General features: G+C 41.4%; 1 protein-coding gene across 2 annotated transcripts in view; it reads left to right on the top strand.

Annotated features, from left to right (window-relative positions):
• The first annotated feature begins 1,106 nt into the window (after positions 1-1,106).
• Positions 1,107-19,440, top strand: part of MATCAP2 (microtubule associated tyrosine carboxypeptidase 2) — a 30,453-nt gene continuing 12,119 nt past the window's right edge. The window contains exons 1-3 of one of the 2 annotated variants that reach the window (XM_055709280.1): positions 1,107-1,402; positions 8,306-8,988; positions 19,296-19,439. In XM_055709280.1, coding sequence (XP_055565255.1) covers positions 1,378-1,402; positions 8,306-8,988; positions 19,296-19,439 — 852 coding nt within the window. In that variant the 5' untranslated portion in view covers positions 1,107-1,377. Of the gene's footprint in view, positions 1,403-8,305; positions 8,989-17,608; positions 17,758-19,295; position 19,440 lie in introns of those variants that run through there. The other variant, XM_027810001.2, reaches the window with a different exon arrangement.

Below are 19,440 nucleotides of genomic sequence, written 5' to 3'. Positions count from 1 at the left end.
GTAGGACTCAGAAAGAGGTTCTCAGAAGTACCGACAATCTGTGATCTGGTGGAATTTCCATCCCTGCAAAGTCATGGTACAGCTAGGTCTTATACCTTACAGGACAATGTTATGGAGGGAGTCTGTGTACAGTGCATCGCAGGTATGAATTTATTGATAGGAGGGAAGGTGGCAGACATTTAAGCTATTCAACCAAAGCAGCGCACAACTTCCCAGCTCTCCTCTCCCTGGCATATCACTACATTCACATAATGTACGTTGAGCACTATTGCACTGTTGAGTCACTTGCAATTCAATTGCTTTCTCCATTAAGTATTTACCATTTAGAAGAATCAAGGCATTAACACACTCAAATCTGTTCTTGTGCAATCTGGCTTCAGTGATGCCCTTAAGTCTGCATGAAGAGTACAAAATCTTCCTACACCATACCTACGTTAAATGATTACACAACTGTAATTGCTAAGGTAGAATAACTTGTTTCTATTTGCTGTTCAACAGGCATTCTAAAAGATGCAGGTTAGATTTCAAGGAGCGGAAGGTTTCACAAGCAAAGCAAGAGGTTGCACAACAAGAACAGAAGGTGCAATATAAAGTCTATCTTCTGCTTTAAATTCTGTTGATTAGCAGCGTACGGTAACCTTGTTGATTACTAAAATGAGTTACTGCCCCCAACTGTTGCCTCTGATCCAGTTCCTCCGTTCTCTTTAGCATGAGACAACAGCTCCTTGTGCCCTCCCGGGGAGAAACAGTCCCTGCTGAGCACCCCTGGCCCCTGCGGCCCCCGGCCCCTGCTGAGCACCCCTGGCCCCTGCAGCCCTTCCTCCGCCTGCCTCAGGCCCAGCAGATGAGCATCGATCACCCCGCTGTTACCAGTCACGCCAAAGGTGACAGCTGGCAGTGACCCATGGATTCAGCGCAAGCGACACCCCCCAGGCTCCTGCCACCCCGCCGGCGCCTGAGGCCGGGCCCGGCCGCGCCGCCGCGGTGCTCCCGGCGGTGCCTGCGGGGGCAGCTGGGCGCCCGCCCCGCCGCCCGCCCCTGCACTACAGCCCCCGGGATGCAGCGCGGCCCCCGCCCCGGCCACGCCAGCGCCGGGCGGCCCGCTGCCCGCCGGGACTTGTGGTCTGCGGGGCCCGGGCGGGCGCCGGGCCGGGGCTCCCTCAGCCTCCGCCGCGGCGGGGCCAGGCGGGCTGCCGTGAGGCGTCGGGGCCCGGGCACGGCCCTCGCCGCCTCCGGCGCCGCTCGCTGCCCTTCTCCCCGCCTCCTCCCGGGGCTCCCCGCCCAGGAGGCGGGAGCCTGCGGCCCGCCCCGGCCGGGCCCGCCGCGCAGGGGGAAGCCGGCGGGGCAAGAGCGGCGGCGACTGCCTGGCGGAGCACGATGCTGGAGTCCATCCGTGTCACCGGTGAGTACCGCCCCCGGGGACGCGGCCTGAGGCGGGACCGGGCACCGGCTGCGCCTCGGGGGCGGCTGGGGCGTCGCCGGCTTGGCGAGGGGCTTGGGGCGGCGGGAGGGGGCAAGGTGGGGCCGCTTTCGCGCGGCCCCTCAGGCGCCCCCGGCCCGCTGAGGCAGCGGCCCGCTGGCACCGGCTCCCCCGCGGGGAAAGCGACGCCCGGGGCGGCGCCACGGGGCTCCCGTGAGCGTACGGCGCCGCGGGGACGAGGGACGGCGCCTCGTCCCTACCTGCCCGGCAGGGAGGCGACCGCAGCTCCGCCGGTGGCCGGGCCCGGCCCCTGCCCGGCGAGGGGGCGACACCCGCCCGCCGTCGGTGGGGCGAGGGGCCGAAGATGCGGCTGAGAACGCTAATAAAACTCTTCCTAATTATATCTGGTGTCTCTGGCTCTTTGGCTCGCCTCTTGGCCGTGTTTTCTGGGAAGTTAACAAGCCTTTGTCATGCATGTGTATAAAGACCTGTATTACGGCTGTATAAGGGTAATATGGAAAAGTGTTGGTTACCACACAGAACTGCCCTCCCCAGTGCTGCCTGTATGTGGTATGTAGGAAAACCTACAATACAGCTGCTGCAAAACAGTTTTTTCACGCCGATGTTTACCTTGTTTAAATTTGACGTCTTTTCATGTGTCATTATTTCAGCTGCTTCAAGCCACTGTTACTACAGGGAAATCTATGTAGAAGAGATCTGGTGGAGAGATGGCTTAGCGTCCCCTCACACAATACTGTTACAATCATTATTAAGATTTCTTACAAGTGCTCTTTCTCTGCGTAATTTATATGCCACTCCATCTGCCCACAGATATGAGTAGGGTCTTATTTCTGGTAATGGGACAAGAAATAAAGTTCATGGAATTGGAGCATCCCTAGACATGTACAACAGCAACTGTAATAATAAAGGATGGAGATTTCTTAAAAGGAAAGGTCGTTATTTTGGGTCCATGCTTCTCCATCAAATATTCCTGAACACACCTGTGCTGCAGTAGAACAAGCTAGAGATCTGCTTGGATGGGAGTTTCATCCTGGGCAGGTCTATCTGTAAATCAGTGTTTTGTGATGATGTCCTGAGTCTATTAAGTCAGTGGCAGTTTGTTACTTGATTTCATTAGGTCCAGGTCTTCACTTTTGCTGATTATTACTGCACTCACATAATTTAATTTGAAGAACCTGAATTTGGAGTCAGTTACATAAGACCGTATCACAGTGTGGAAACATGCAAGAAACTGCTTGCCAGTCAGTCCATACTTTTTGTGTTTTTTGAGTAGAAACGGTGCATCTTACATATCTTGTAATTTTAACAAAGAAAAAACCAAACTGTAAAGTCCAAAATCATGCCAATGAGTCCTATAAGTGCTGGATCTTTCAGAGTTATTTACAGACATTGGCAGTTAATGAATCAGACACAGAAACTGGCTCATAGTTGAAACTTGCGCTTGGTTTTGGAGCTTAGAATTAAAGCTGAATGACAAATAATATTGTTACAGGAGGAAAGTAAATAGGTGGGTAATTTTTTTTGGAAAAAAAAAAGCGCCTTAGATTAAATGTCAAAGTTCCCAACATCATACAGGCTCTAGTTAATAATCAACATGCAGAGAAAATAGAAAATAGCTCAGCGTTAGTCTTTTTACAGATCACTGGCTAATTCTACAGCAAAACCATTTTCAGTCATTATAGATGGTACTTCCAGTGCTGTGTAATTCAGGTTGCCTGATGCTTCCTGTTCAAAGCTTGAGTGTTTGCAAACTTTAAGGGTGTTTATAGTGGTGAGGAAATAGACTACAGGATTCTGATCAGATTCTGTTACACCACAGACATCAGCCTGAAGTAGCTGAGACAGTGGAATGTCACAGGTTCATATACAACATGCTCTGTTGCCTGTTTTATGCAGAATATTATTTACACACCCCTCTGTGCACACAAACCATACAGTCTAGAGCTCATAATGACAGGTAGTTGTTAATCTGTTCATATTACCTGAATATCAAAGATGAATATTTTTTTGTAATGTACACATTTTTTTGTAATTTGCAAAATGTGTCAAAGGAGGAATCTTACTTGTCACATCTGTATGCTTTCTTCTCATTTCTTAGTTTCAAACTTCACTGTTTTCTTACTTGTAGACAGATCACAGCCATTATTTGCATTTCTCTAAATTCAGAAACTCAAGTCAAGCTATTGGGAGTGGTTTCTGATTGTGAATAAAAAGAAAATCAAGCATATTCTAAGATGGTAATGGTGAATTAAATGGTCACTAAAAGCAGTGGCTCAGACCATTATAGAGTAGGAGGAACTACTCCCAAGAACATCTTTGCTAAGCACCTTAAGAATCATACCTGTGGTTTGGAAAGGATTTGTCCATTATGCATATATAACCTGAGTGACAGCTGCTTGAAAACCGCAGGAGCTCTCTTTTTTAGATCAAGGCTAGCTGGACAGAGAGAGATCTGTGCCCACAAATATCTGTCATTAACCTCATTCCACCTGTGGAACAGGTGTTTAAGAAGCTGCCTGGATAGTAGCTACCCAGTAACCTAAAGGAAGATTTTTCTACAACAGTCTCCAAAGTCTGGAAGAGTTCTTACATTTTACCACACATATGATTAACATATAAAAGATTAGCTCAATGTGTCAATTTCTAAAGGATGGAAACCAATAATATAACCTAGCTCCTGAATATAACATCTTTTTCCTAACTAATAATCTCTGACAAGATTAGGCAGTGTCTGCGGTGCTACAAGACTCAAAGCTAGTGACTGGGGTGCAATTTAGACATGGAAAGCATTTCATTAGTGCAGATTTATAATTAGATTTGTGGTTCCCACGTATCCTCTGTTAGCAGTCTTGGGGTACATCCCTTCTCCAGTACTGCTGTGATAGTGGAATAGCTACACGCATATAAATGAAGTTACACTGGGGTAAAACTCCCCTGTTGGCAAAACCAAGCCTGTGGCATTTTGTATTGTGCTGTGACATGTAGTACATTTGTATCTGCACAACGAAGTGAGGCCAGTCCTGCCAATTCTAGCAGGTATCTTGAAAGCAATGGGATTTTGGCTAGGGCACAGCCTGCTCCTGTGGGGAGAGCCTGTAGACACATGGTGGGGTTGCCTCTGGCGGGCTGCCCTGCTAACCCACCTTACAGGGCAGCAGAAACCAAACACAGCAGCTCCAAAGAGCGGCAGAGCTCTACTCTGGCCCAGGACAGACCAAGTTTCCATTGAACAGGAGGGGTTTCTGCCCTTTGGTACCCTAATGATGTCAAAATGGGGACAGGCAGCTCTTTTGCCCCCTCCTTCTTGCTTCTTTCTACATCACCTTCCGCTCCAAACCTGTCAGATTGTTTCATTTAGAAATTCACCCATGTCTCTAGGACCTATGCTTTTTTATTACAGTGTTGTTGCTGAGAATAACAAAATATAAATAATGATGGGAAATCTTTTGGGGGGAGGCTGTGCTAGTTTTGTTGTGGATTTTTTAAATTGTTGAAAGGCTTGGGGCTTTGTGACTGAGTGTTTGAAAGCGAGAGTAACGCAGGGGATCTTTGTACATAAATTACATGTGTTAGGCTCTCAAAGGTAACTGGAGGCTTGGGCATATGTTCTTTGAAAGTTTGCTGCTGCAAAAACTGAAAAATGTAAAGTCAGGAAGTTCAAATTTGTACTTCTCAGAGCACATGTGGATGAGACACAAAAGATAAAATCTGTATGATATGTAGCGTGATACGCAGGATAGAGTTATGCCATAGCATGGTGATTTTCAGTTTGCCTTTTCTATACCTTTAAGAAGTAATCTATTGATGTCTGTTCTATGGTACCCAGAGTTTAAACGATGGAGATCACTGCTAGCAATCTGTGTAATTAATGTGAGTTGATAATCCATTCTCTGACTGGCTGCTTTATAGCAGTATGGTATCTCAGTACACTGAAGTGTGTTTTCAGAACACAGGCTGTGCAATGAATTGGTTTTATAGTGAGGATACTAGACCTCTGTTTCAATCGCCAGACACTGCTAATTCTTGGAAACTCTTACATACAGTTTAGTAAGTCAAGTTACCTAGAAGACATATTTTAATTTGATTGATGCTGTCTAACTTACAGCTGTGAGTTTAAAATTATAACTATTACAGATTAAACAAATGTACTAGAGAAAGAACTTTAAAATTTGGCGTTTTGCAACATGATTTTGATGTCTCAAATATTATTTTCTAATTTATTTTGTAAAATAGTGGTGGTCACAGGGCCAATCAAAACATTTAGATCAGCAGTTAAATGACTTCTGTGAAAACTGAAGTGTTATCTAATATAATCTTCTAAATCTGCTGGATTATCTGTTTATTCTAGGTTTCCAACACAAATATGCATCAAACAGTATTATTCTTTAATCAGAAGAAAACTAAGGACAGCCAGACTTTGTTTGGCAGCTGAAAAATCACTTTTCTATGAGATGGCACATACAAAGTAACTACAGAATTGGGGACAACTATTTTTGATATCAGCCATGTGTATGTGAAACCTGCCAGTGTATATTCAGCACTCAACCATCATTTGTGACACTTGCAGTAGAATTGACTCGTGATTTTCAGAAATTAACTAGATATAAATACACTTATTACTGGCTAACTGTACTACTTAGCTCTGAAAGCTTACTCTCATAAGTTTTTGGTATTGGATTAACACAAAATCTTGGAGGGGATTAAGGTAATTTTGAGTTATTTAAATTCTGTTTCTGGTGGGTTTTTTTTCTTTTCTATTTATCGCTTCTTACATACATGTGTGGTATTAATTCAAATTATTCTCTGTGTAGTAGCAATTTATGGCATCTCTGCTCTTTGTGGCTTTTGATAATTGATCAGTAGAGAAGATGAAGCATTACTGCCACTAGCATTACATTATTATCTTGTCTGTATTTTAACAAGTAGCTGTGTAATTTTCAACTTCAATTTTGTCTACATAAGCAAATTCACATGCTCAGAAATGGGTTCAGACATTCTGGAAACCTTGCTTTTCATTTATCCTTGTAAAAAGTAACGGTACAGGTCTGAAGTCAATCTCAAATATTTGCCAAGAAATATGTGAGAGTGGTCATCCTATTCTGTTGTCCAAAAAAATGCAACACATTTTATGGTAGTTGTTCTGATGTTGTTTTCCTTGTGGTGGGAACTACAGTTTCTCATCACAACAAGCAAGAGAAGCCACGTAGGCAGGTTGTCACGTATGCGATAAGAATGATCTGACAGAATTTGAACAGGAATGCCAAGGAGCGTGTTCCTGCACCAAGAGCAGAAAGGGAATTTGCAAATTTACTGTGAAACAAAACTGAGCTTGCATAAGTTACACATGCTTTAGTAGAACAAAATAAATCTAATGCTTTTGTCTTTCTCTTCCCAGTAGAGGAAACACCCAGGCTGCATATTTTCCATTGTATGTTCATGCAAATAGGACCTCAGTCTTTTTGTTTTTTAGGAAGCATCTTCAGGAGAACTGAGGAGCACAGATTGACATGGAACTCACAGAGGTCCAACAGCATGAAATAAGTTGTCATGGTGCTTATGTTGGGAGCAAAACCTAATTTTATTGTGAAAACAAAGCTGAAATTAAACTACATCAAATTTTTTCCCCTTGGAGGCATTTAATGATCTCTTGCTAATGTCCCATTCAGAATATAATTACTGTATGTAAAGTAATTACAGCTCAGCTATGTATTACTGTGGGCTGAAGCTCAAATCCCTTTTGCAGGCTTTAATCAAGCTCCGGCCGATCTCCTGTTCTGTGAATCCTTTCATTTTAGGTGCAGAAGTAGGAAGCATTTCTCTGTGACAGCATTTATTTGTGTGCTTACTTTCTGCTCACCTAATGTTCTAGGATGAACTGGTTGGCAAGAGAAGGGGATGGTTAGAACCAGTGAAGAGAGGTCACTTCTCTCCAACAAGCCAGCTCAAATTACAGTTTCAGTCCTCAATCACTTTTCCTTGCAGCTGCTCTGCACCAGGGACCTCCCCTGAAAGCTATGCTTAGGTGTTAAGAGCAAGAAAGGAGGATTCATTCATTAAAGGAACATTATTTGCTTCTTGCATTCATTTTCTTCTCAAGTGTTTTCTTAAAGCTAGCAACTTTGACTAGATGAAATGACAGCGTTGTCTTAAGGATACTCAGAGGTGTGTTTGTAACTATCTGGTTTCTCCTCTTTATATATAGCTTACTGTCTGTATTAAGAAGGAATATGTGAAACTGAAGTCTTCTTATACTACTATTCATATGGTGGTGTAAATTGTTCACAGTGGCAGGCCCATTCTGATGTTCTCTTCTTTTCTGAGAGTAAATTCTGTGAATCAGATTTTGCAGATGAGACCATACCAGACTGCTTATATCACAGCACAGATCCCTGTGGGACTGCACTGTAAATACTGCTCACATACTCCTATACAGTTTCCTTTTTTTTAGGTTATTCTTTACCCATACAGAAAGCCTTCCTTGCATGATACAGGTCAATCAGATTTGTTGATACGACAGTACACATTCATAAAGTCCTCCACAGGGTCTTGTTTTAAACAGGCTAGTTCTTAGCTGCAAACGGTGCACTCATGCATGGAGATGCAACCATAAAATACTTGCTTAGCTGGATCTTGCAAGTCCCAGTCTAGTTGTTCAAAAGTGATATATACACACAATTCTCCCATATGTCTAGAAGTCAAGATTAACTTGATGTGACTGCAGTTAAAACAAGTTCTGTGTTTCATTGATGTTGCAGTTTTGAGTCCTTAAGATTAGTATTGCTGTATGAAACAATCACATTTGTCCTCAGCTTTTCCTTTTTTCTTTTCCCACCCACACCCCACCCCACCCCATCCTCAATGCAGAAAAACTTCACTGGCGTAAGACAGAGCTTTCCAAGAAATCAGTCCTGAGTCCAGAAGAACATAAGCTGAACATTAATAATGAAAACAGCCTCCAGCACCCACCATCTGGGATCCTTAAGGACATTTTCACGACAGGAACCAGTAGCTACAATGTCCTTCTGCAGAGCAAAGAGGAGAAAAAACACCACGCTCAAAAGCAGTCATCTGCTCACCACAAGAAACACAGAAAAACTACAAAGTCTTCTACCACCTTGCGAGGCAATGAGCACCGCCGAATCAAAGTCCCACTACCCTTGCTCAGCGGCGGGTGGTACCACACAAACAGACAGCCCTCCATCATTGTCACTAGCCCAGTGTCTCCCAGCATGAAGTTTACAAACAGTATTTCAGTTGCAGGGAGCAGCATAGGACTGCCATCTCGACCCAGAAGTAGAACTATGAGGCATTTTAATCTAACAAAGCCAAAACAGTCACAGTCCTCAAAAAGCCATGGAAAAGAAGGTGATGGCTCCAGCCGAAAACTCTGTTTACTGACTGCAATCAAGCCTTCCAACGTGGAGAAAGAGAAGATGAAATTCTTCAACTCAGATTTCACATACAATCCTCAGTTTGAATATGCAAACCCTGCTCTGCCAAACGTGTTAGCTAAGCACAGCCATGCATCTGACAGATTTCTTAAGCAGGTATAGTTACTTTTTTCCCTCCTTTTCCACTGTTTATTTTTTTCTACGCCTATTAAGATGGTGTTTGGCTTTGTTTGTATCAAGTTGTTTGTCCTTATCATCCTCCCCTACTGTTTGAAAAGCGCATCAAAGATGAGAATACAATAGTAGAACCAAAAGAAAATATTTGTGATTAAAAAACAAAAGCCTTCCTAATATTTACCAGATTCTATAGGATAAAGGCACTCTTCCTTATAAGTTATTTAAGAATTTAATTTTAGGCAATGAAGCAGCGTCAAATACAGGAAAAATACAACGCCTACGTAGGCTTTAATAAACAGAGGAAAAAAGCAGTGTAGAAATCCTGCCAATCCTCTTGGTGACACAGGAATTGGGAGGGAATAGCAGTTATTTGAGGTCATGGTTATTGAATAAGCATATGTTGATGTTCCCTGTTTTAATTAACTTTGAAAGGATATTTGCATATACATCAGGCTTTATCAAGCAGCAGAAAAATTCCATTCCGGAGAGAGGTAAAATTTAAAAAGACAGCCCCCACCCCCTTTGTTTTTTATATACTATGCAGCCACACTGCTAACATAGCTACAGATGTTCCCATTCTGTGTAACTACCCTTTCTTCCTACCTGCCTTTGAGTCACAAATACCAGAACCCAACCAGAACAAAAACCTGGTTTCAACTTTGACCTAAGTGACAAAACCCAGTGCTTATCTATATAATAACAGAAGCAGTCCTGTTCCCACTTTTGCTATTTTAAAATGGTTTAGAGAGATCCCATAAGCTTTTTTAAATAAAATATGTCGTTTCAAGTGATACTTAACTTGAGAAGAAATCCTGCTATTCCATAAGTTTCATTTATTTGTGTTATGAATATTTCACTGACATACACATACACCACACCATCTCAATTCCTGGTGAAAAGGATACATGAATTAAAGTACCATGGATTAGAATAACTGACCCTTGACTTCTGAAGTATCTGTTTTTTTGGTTTTGTGGGGTTTTTTTTCCCTCCAAATCAAAAAATGCACATGGGTGTTATTACCCATTAAGTCATTGGATTGTAAGGTTTGGTCTGCTTTTCATATTAAAATATATAGATATTTTAAAAACTCAGTAGTTGGGTTTTCATGAGGAGTTTATTTTCATTACGAGAACAGCTGTTCTGTTCTCAAAATCAGCTTCCACATTTCTAAACTAAATCATACTGACACCAAATAAAACTACTCCTTGACTAGCACTTTTTAGCAAGTTTTCTTTATTTTTCATAGCAATATTAGCAACATTAATCATAGATTAGAGCAAATCAACAATAACTAATTTGCCAAACTGAATTTAATACAAGTGATCCCTTTCAGGGTGAGTTAGCAAAGCCTTAAAAATCATTTTATGCATGATTATTTTACAGAGGAGGCCTGTCATTGATTTACTTTAAACAAAACCCCCCACACTTAAATAATGAATTTTTTAATAGTGAATGATTCCTCAGTTTTACCCCAATTTGTAACTTTTTTCCCCTTTATCTTCAAACCGTGGGAAAATAAAGGCTTTATAACACCTCTATGAAAAGCAGGGAAGGATTTAATATTCAATGAAGTATGATATGTCTGAAACTTACCAAGGAGGATGTAAATCTTTTCATAAGATTTAGAAGCTCTTAGGAAGAAAAGTATTTCTTCAGAGTTCTGTTCCTAAAAATACTGAACAATATATTGCACTTCATATAAATGACTGAAAAAACAGCTTTAACACAGCTCCAAGCCCAGCAGGTGGCACACTCTCTTTTTTTATCTGCAACTGGCTTTAAAATTTTTCATCTCCATGCAGATTTGAATTTCACTGCATGCAAATTTGCTATCCAGAAAAAGCAGCATTAATCAAAATTTTAGTCAGCACATATTGTATGAGCACTTGCTTTTTCTCAGTATTTTTTTTTCCTCTATGCAGATTTTATTGTCAGAAGAAACAGATAGGTATCTTATAGGAAGTATGAAGTTCAGGAAAGATGACTTCAGTTGCAAAAAAAGTATTTACAGTTACAGTATAAAGATTTGGGTCTTCAGTGTACAACTGCATGTAGTTATCCTTTATCCTGCAACAAGGATAAATTCAGTTTTGTTTTCTAAAACATTTTTGGCTTTCGTTTGTTGCTGCACTTATTTTAGGAAGCTTTGCTTTCTGTGAACATAATTATTCCTGTTTTATTCTGTAAAAGGTGCTTATAGCAACTTAGATTTGCTTGCTCTTCTATGACTAATATCTCTGTAAAACCAGCTTTTTACTGACAGAACTCACCAATTTTATAGGGGACTTTTAGGATATTTCAGTGAATTGAGCTCCAAACCCGACATTTCAGAATTATAGAGGATTTTTAATAATGTAAAAAATATTTTTACCCACAGCTGTGCATAGCCTGCTAGGACTTTAAAACAGATTGTGTTTTCTTGTTGCCCTTTCTGCTTTTGTGCATGTCTGTGGAATTGGTTAATACAGCATTACAGCAACATATCTAGAAGATGAATCACACCCTGCCCCACTTATTTATGTATTTATTTATTTAAGGCAAAGAAAACTGTGGATTTCCAAACCAGTAACACAGCAATGCTGCAATGGGGAACACACAGGCTTGTAAGCACCCACTTTACCTCCCAGTCCTCTAGTCAGATAAAGATTTTAAACCTTGGGCACAGCCCAACACTTCTATTGATTGACTTTTCACAGACAAAGAGTAAACATTTTTGAATTATTAATACACTTGAAAATAATGTTTTTAGCGTCTCTTCTCGTACTTTGTTGTGTTTCTTTTTTTCTCTCTTCTACTTTATCTTGCTTTCTTTATAATTAAGTTCTTTCATGAGTCACACAATGTGTGGCTTTAGGGAAGAGAGCTTGAGAATAAAAAATATTATGCAGACTTGCAGCTTTTCACATTGATTGACATATCTAATATTACATAAATTAATTCTCTCATTCCTGTGTTTCAAGGTCAGCGCAGCAACTGCACGCTCTAAGTGCTATGAAAGCTTTCATATTAGCACTCCTTCTGGCTCAAACTACTCATCCTTCATTGTTAAGTTCTCTTTACACTTAGAGTATTTGTTATTTTTGCAAAGATGATAGAAGTGGCAATACTTAGCTAGAAGTAATCGTCCGTAGTGTTTGCAGAGCAGATGACTTAACCGTTGCAATTTGGTGAACTAAAATCATCAAGGAAGTTGCAACTTCAAGTAACCTGCGTGTTAACACCTGTTTGTTTGAACTGTACATGAAGGCAGGAAACCTATTTGTATATACATATCTATTTAAAAAAAATCATTTGGTTGATTTTCCTGTGAAGGAGTTGTACATCCTTTTCCCTTGTACTCATAAAAATATAATTTTTTTTTAGTTAATAAATAAATAAATCAGTTGTGCCACATTGAAGTGTTTGTATTATACAACTTTTAAGTCATTAAATCAAGTACCCTACAATTAGCAAATTTATTAGATGTTGGAAAAATAGGTGGAGCAGGAAGAGCTAAAAACATGACATTCAACACTGAGTAATTCTTTGCAACATTCAGGTGACATCACAGTTTAGGCATGTTGAAGATTCAAGAGCATGTCACTGGCTACTAAGAGCAATTAATTGTAAAACAGCTTGTTCTCCACTACTAAAAAATTCCCTCCAAAATAAGATTATAGATAAAGTATGTTAATATATGACAAAAAGCACATCAAGCCATTCCAGCAGCATAAGTTTTCAGGGTCCTACGCAAACTCTGTCTTCCACTAGAAGAGTCTATAGACCACAGGCCTATTTCAAGACAGTTTCATACAAAAACCAAATGAGTATTAATTTTTAATTCCTTACAAAGTATTTAAAAAGTTTTTAATTAAAAATATTTCTACAAGCTTTTAATTACTTAAACATGTTCTTTATCACACCAAGAACAAACACGCAAAAGAAAAAACACTGCGAACACTGAAATACCACAGCCTAAGTAGTCTGTCCTCAAAAATCTGCTCTTACCTTTCTCCCAGCTTTCCACTTGACCCAAAAAGGAGGGCAGCCACCATTTTATGGCTGTTGATTAGACTAACAAGTTCCATCTGGTACATCTTTGTGTTACCTGAAGATGCACCTAGGGAGCTTTTGCCCCTAGTGACTTAAGCTATGCAGTGAGGAACACAATGGTGCCTGCAAGCCTTGTCTGGCTTACAAATCTCAACAGAGACTGCAGCCCTTTTGTAGCAGAGCTGCTTCTGAATGTAGGATGACCTGACTGAATGCAGGGGGCTGACGCCTATGTCACTGAGCCCATTTTCTAATTTGGTTGTCTCAAATAATTCAAAAGTGGCTTACCAGCATATGTATCTACAATAACTCTCAGGTAACTAAGCTGTGTTGCTGCACACGGGTGACTTGGGATTCAGAGACCTACTTGGCTGTAAGTAATTTGTTTAAAAATGCCAACACCACCACAACCTAAACCTGTCAACTAAACAGAGCATTGTCTTGCTCTTGTTAGTGCTTCTGTGTCGTTAACTTTCTTGAGCATCAGCAGAGTTTGCTGTGCAAGGGGACTTGGGACCACTACTTCTATTGGCACTCTTTGGTAGTAATAAGAGGGGTTAAATGAGACCTTTCAGGTAATAATCAAAAGGAATTACTTCTCCTAACCAGTAACCTCGTACAGCCACGTTGTCCTCCTTTTCTTCTGTTCTTTTACCTGTTGCTGAAGAGTTTACAGTTTGGCCTTAGGAACTGTGGCACTATAAGTGTTCTACTGGCCCAGAGGCTGGAAAATAAGCTCACAGTTGGATGCTGGAATAGGCAAGAGCTGGCATGCTGGTCTGGATTTTCCCTTTCCCAGTAACTTCTTGCAACACCTGACTTTGAGTCATCTCACCTCAGAGGCAGGTGCAGAACCCCAAATGAAGGGTTCAGTGTTGTATTTGGTGCCTGGGATCTAAAAATATCCCAAACCTTTTCCCTTCAGGAGCCACCACCAACTGGATTGGTTGTGGCCAGAAGTGTCAAAACCAGCAGGTGTGTAATGACTCAACCTGTTGTTTCAGTGCTTCCAGAGTCACACCTGCCCACTTGGAAAGAATTATCGGGACTTCTTCTGTTTTGCTTGAAACAGTCATGGGAGAGCTGATAGTGCTGAGCACTGTTAGTAATTTCCTAACCAAGAGGCTGTTTTCAGCAATGAGGAGGCTTAAGCTTAATGGCTTTCTCAATATGCATGAATTTAGGCTTGCAACATCTGTCTGGAGGTGGCTGAACTGCCAGGGTATGGGTTACTCAGCATGGCACGTAAGGCAGTGGCAGCACCCTTCAGTACCCTTCCCCTTGCAGCTGCAAGCCATGCATCGGGTTGAACTGGGAGAGGCCAGTGCGGTCTGTGCTTCTGGGGGTGTATTTCTGAAAACCTGCTACTCATATTGTGCTGTTGATTCAAGTGTCTGGTGGCGTTTTAGGAAAAGCCTTGAGCAGCCCAGGAGGAGTGCAGAAGGGTGCGGGCAGACGGGCAGGAGGAGCTAGAACTTGGGCTAGTTGTGCTGCCTGCCTTGGCACACACGGGTCTCAGCTCCAGGGAGCCTGCTGTTAGGCTGCCAAACGGGAAGCTTGATGTGCATTCAGTGCTCGTTTTCACATTGCTGTGATAAGGTGGTTTGAAAAAATACCCTGCACTCTGACGAAGCTAGGAGAGTCCTCTGAGATAACACCACCAAATAAACCTATGTAGTGCTGCATCTCATAGTGGTGTGTTTATAAACAGCGTCAAAACAGAGAACTGGTTAATAAAGTTTACAAGCCCTTCTCAAACACCCTTATTTTTTTGAGCTTTCACATTGAGAAGAAATGTGCTCTGAAAACACCCTTGCTCTGAAACAGTTTTGGCAGTCCTTTGTGTCATCAAACATCTCATCTACCCCTACTCGACTTTGATCACCACTCTAGGTTTGTCCTATTCTTTTCAAAAAGTATGTAAAGTATCTTTGCTGTTCTTCAAGTCTGCTTCTTATCCTTTGCTACCTTTATTGGCTTCCTCCAGTCTGTGAATTTCACATGCCTGTTCTTCTCCAGCGAAAGGCTTTGCTTTGTTGTCGGACCTTAACATTTGGTTTGCTGAGAGGCAGGATGGGCATCAAAATGCAGTGGCCCGCTTCTGCTGGGAGCCCAACAACCACATGATCCTTTGGCTATGGCCAAATGTTGCCTGAGAGAGGAGTGCCGGTTCACCTGAGGTGACACTGTGCCTGGGGGCCTACCAAGCCATTCAGGTCCATGGGTAGACCCCTTCCAGAGCTTGAGCCAATATCCTGGTCTTGCCCAATTTACTTGCAGAGAGATGCAGCCCAAGTGCTGGGTGCTTTCTGAAAGGTGCCTTAAAAAGGAAAGGACCAAATCCTGGTGGCTTCTGGAAATAAATCCATCCCTGATTCAGTTCCTGCAGTAAATAACTTTCAGAGAATTTAAAGCCAAACTATTCCACCCACAGGACCTGGTGTGTTTTAAATCACGTGATTGAAAACATTTGAGGGGAACTGCTGTTCTATACAACCATATATTTGAACATAAGAAGACTTATCTCAGAAAGTGAGGGTCTGGGGGATGCCATGTAGCGTACCTGCTCCAGGGATTGAGGTTCTCTGGCAAGCCCTGTTGCATCTTAATTCTTCATACCGCTGTGATTTTTCTAAAATGCTATTAATTATCATGATTTTTTCCTCAGAATTTATAACTGAGGGATAGAATTGGCCATGGGAAGAGACAGGGGGAAGAGGAACAGAAGGAACAGATTCAGGAGACAAAACATGGTGCTGCTGGGCAGCAGGTCTCTCTAGGAATGGAAGTCACTGGTGTACATTCAAAGGATTTAAGCATCCAAGAATTTAAGTGGGTACTTAATGTGTTTAATCTAATAAACTTAATTTAAATTTAATATCAACAAGTTGTGAAGACAAATTTCATGCCAGAAGATTAATTCAGAGACAGCTGCTTTCAGAGTGAGCAAATAAAGTTAATTAAATGCTCAGAGAAATCAGATACACCAAACAACTAGTAGGTAACAAATATCTTAAGGATTTGGCACCTTGCAGAGGAAAATGAAGAACTGTTATCATGAGTTACTCAGGCTGCTGGCTGAGAATTAACTTCCTGGGACAAGGGGCAGGAATTTTTGGGTTGCTTCTTTAACCAAGGATTTTGTGTGAGGCAGGAAAATACCCCAGCCTTTACAGACACTGAGAAACTTATACATCAGCCAATATTTTTAGAAGTTAAAAACTCACATGTAATTAAAAAAAAGCAGAAAAAAGGCTTTGGGAAAATATACAAGCTATTAAACAAGAAGTAGGTTTTGCTCTGATTTGTTCTTTACATCTAGCCCTTGGTCAAAAGTTTTGCTAGAAACAATTATTATTAGTTTCCAGAAACATTAGGCTTTGCATGAGGGACTCATGTATTGCTTCTTTTAATACTTAGACACTAACCTCGTTTCATTTATCTGAGGTCATTTTTAAATGACAAGCGATATTAAGAATTGACACAAGAAAAGATATTATTTACTGGCATAGAAAGACCTCCCCAATATCTTTTTATAATCTTTTAGGCCTTGCCACACCTATGCATTTGTACAAGAAAGACCTAATGTATGGGGAAGTTGCTGGGAACCAAAACCCCATTTACCTCGTAGGTCACCAGTACAGATGTGTAGTTGTCCTTACTCATATTTCTGTGCAATAAGGTAATGGAGGTAACAGCACTGAACCCCTGTCAAATACCTACAGCAGTGGGTCAGCAACATGATGCTGGAGCTACCCGTTTTGCACCAGATGAGGGTGTATCCTCTATTTTAAATACATGAATCCTGAAAAATACGATTTGTTTTTAAGTTGCAGAATGATGCTGCAGTTTTCACAGCAGCAGTCCCAATGCCTCCTGTCTTTAGGAGCAGTAGGATTTATTTTCTTTGCAAGCAATCAAGCCAAAGGTCTGCAAAGGTGCCTGTTGATTCTCCTGGGAGTTACCGATTTCACTGCTTTGGTCACCCACTTTCAGTGCCTCAGAGGGGCTGCGTAACATACAATGTGGAGCTGTGCTGCCGTCTGTGCTCATTGCAGTGTTGTAACAGGGAGAGGCAAAGCCAAACCATTTGCCATGGCTCAGGTGGTGGCACAGCATTCCTCTTTTTATGATACCTCTCTTCAGACAGCCTGACACCTGATCTTTTAAAGAAAACTGGAAAAAGAAAAGATAGCGTGGTCCTCTGCGGTGCCTTTCTTCATACCATACACTCTTCTTACTCATGCTAGCTTCAGCAAGTGCAGGGACACAGCTGCCCAAACGGGTCAGATCCTGGGAACCAGCTAAATGTCACCAGGTCCCCAGTGGGTCCAGTATAAGTCCTGTCAAGCCTGAACCTACTGCTGGATTACCGTGGTGGCTAAGGGAGTTTTGGCCACACAGGAGGCAGTGAGAGGAGTCAGGGTTCATGTAACAGCGCTGGGTGGTTTTATGGTGACCCTGTTTCTACCAGAGTCGTTCTTGTAAGGCCACGCACACTGACTTTTTGGCCCAGTTCTGTGGGTAATGTATTGCAGTCCTGCTGTTCCTGGTGGTATAGATTTTGGAGTAACCAGTAACAGATCTCTGTTCACGCTTCACTTTCTGATTTGCTATTATGCGAATGGCACATGCTTTTTGCTCTCACCTAAATAAAAACTTAATGTGGAGACTCAGGTGCAGTGGGAATAGAAACCACAACAGTGGCACACAGTAAGTAAATTCTTTGCTTCCCAAAACAACAGCTTTCATTAAACTAATCCCCCTTTTTTCCATAATCTGTGCTAAGGTAGAAAATTATGCTGCTTTCTTCATTCTTGAAAAAGAAATTCAGATATAACCAGGAGGCCCTTCAAATTTAATAACAAGCATTGGAGGCAGACAAAGAAATACTAAACATTAGGTGCATTCAGGTAAGTGATCTTTCTCTCGTCAAAGAGCTACAGGACTTTAAGAATACATTTAGCTTGCATTTATGGCTTTCAGTAGCAATTACTCAGGGTTGCTTAGTTTCAACCTGAAAAAAATTAGAACAGGTTTTTTAGTAGCTGTGAGAGATACAAAATGAATCCTACTTTTGTGGAAAATAAGCCAATCTGACAATGTCAGAATCACATCGCTGCAAATAACAAGCATGTTATCAGCTTCATGCGTGGATGTAAGTGTACAATGTAAAAAGAGATTCAGTCTGCAAGATTTCCGCTTTCATCATTAGTGGTATTAGCAAGAACATTCATTCTTTAAGGTAATATTTTTTCTCTTAGGAGATTCTTGGGAGCTCCTGCTCTATCTATGAAAAAAGCCCTTCCCTGTAGCGGGGCAAGAATTTATTCTATGCCGTATATTCTTTCAAGGGTATGAAATGACCCGTTGGGAAGTAGATTACTGGGGATGAGCATTTCACACCCCACTAGTAACATCTTCAACACGCAGTGTTCAGATCACGTTACAGGCATCGTGCTCTGCTTTCCACCCACACGGGACTTCTAGCAGCAATACGTAAAAGAATTGATACCACTTTGTTTGTGTAATGAAACATGCCTCCTTCATTTTGGGGGGTTATAAAGAAATACTGTGATTCAAATGGAAGTTCTGTGAATAAAGTTCCTGTTCTCTCTCCTCCTTGCTGAAAGCCATGGTACAGAGCATTTCTTTGTAAGAAGATGTTTTTGGTAGAAATATTATTATTAAAATTATAGTTACACATCTGCTAATCACGGTTCAGCATTCCTGAATTAGAAAATAACAAGAAATGAAGCAAGATGACAGTGATAGCTGATCTTTGTAAAATTCTTTGGAAAACCAAAAAAAAATAAACATGCTGACAACTTAAACTGCAAATGTCCTTGTGACCTGTTACGTCTGATTTACAAAGCGGTTGTACAACATTCCCAGAATTAAAGGGGAAAATGGCTATTATTTCACTAGACTGATAAACATCTGTGTCATGCTGGTGTATGTAGGTCCAAGATGAGTTGATCGGAATCTTTTTTCAGTACTTTGACATTAATGTATGTCTGAAGACGGTATAAATTGATTACGGAGTATGTCAGCCTGTATCTAATGACTGCAGTTTGATAGCAACTCCCAATATGTTAAAATAAGAAGAAAGATTAAATTAAAAAGTTATTAACTTAAAATAAATTAAGTTAAAAAGAGAGAGTGATTGAGAGGGAGAGAAAGAAGACACATGCTAGTCTGACACGGGGGTCTTACTGCATTCGTATTTGCTATGCTTTTGTATTTTATAGTCCATTAACATTATGCAGCGGACATTGCAGAAATACGGAAGCTACGAAAAATTTGAACAGGCCACTGGAGGCAGCTTGCTGACCAAAAGTCGCATCTGGAATCACGTCAGGAAATATATGGTGAAAGAAGGCTGTCTTGGTGAGG

This window comes from Falco cherrug, chromosome 4 (assembly GCF_023634085.1).
Source record: "Falco cherrug isolate bFalChe1 chromosome 4, bFalChe1.pri, whole genome shotgun sequence".
NCBI lineage: Eukaryota > Metazoa > Chordata > Aves > Falconiformes > Falconidae > Falco > Falco cherrug.
Note: the sequence above shows the minus strand (reverse complement) of the source record. Positions and strands in the feature narration are given on the sequence as shown.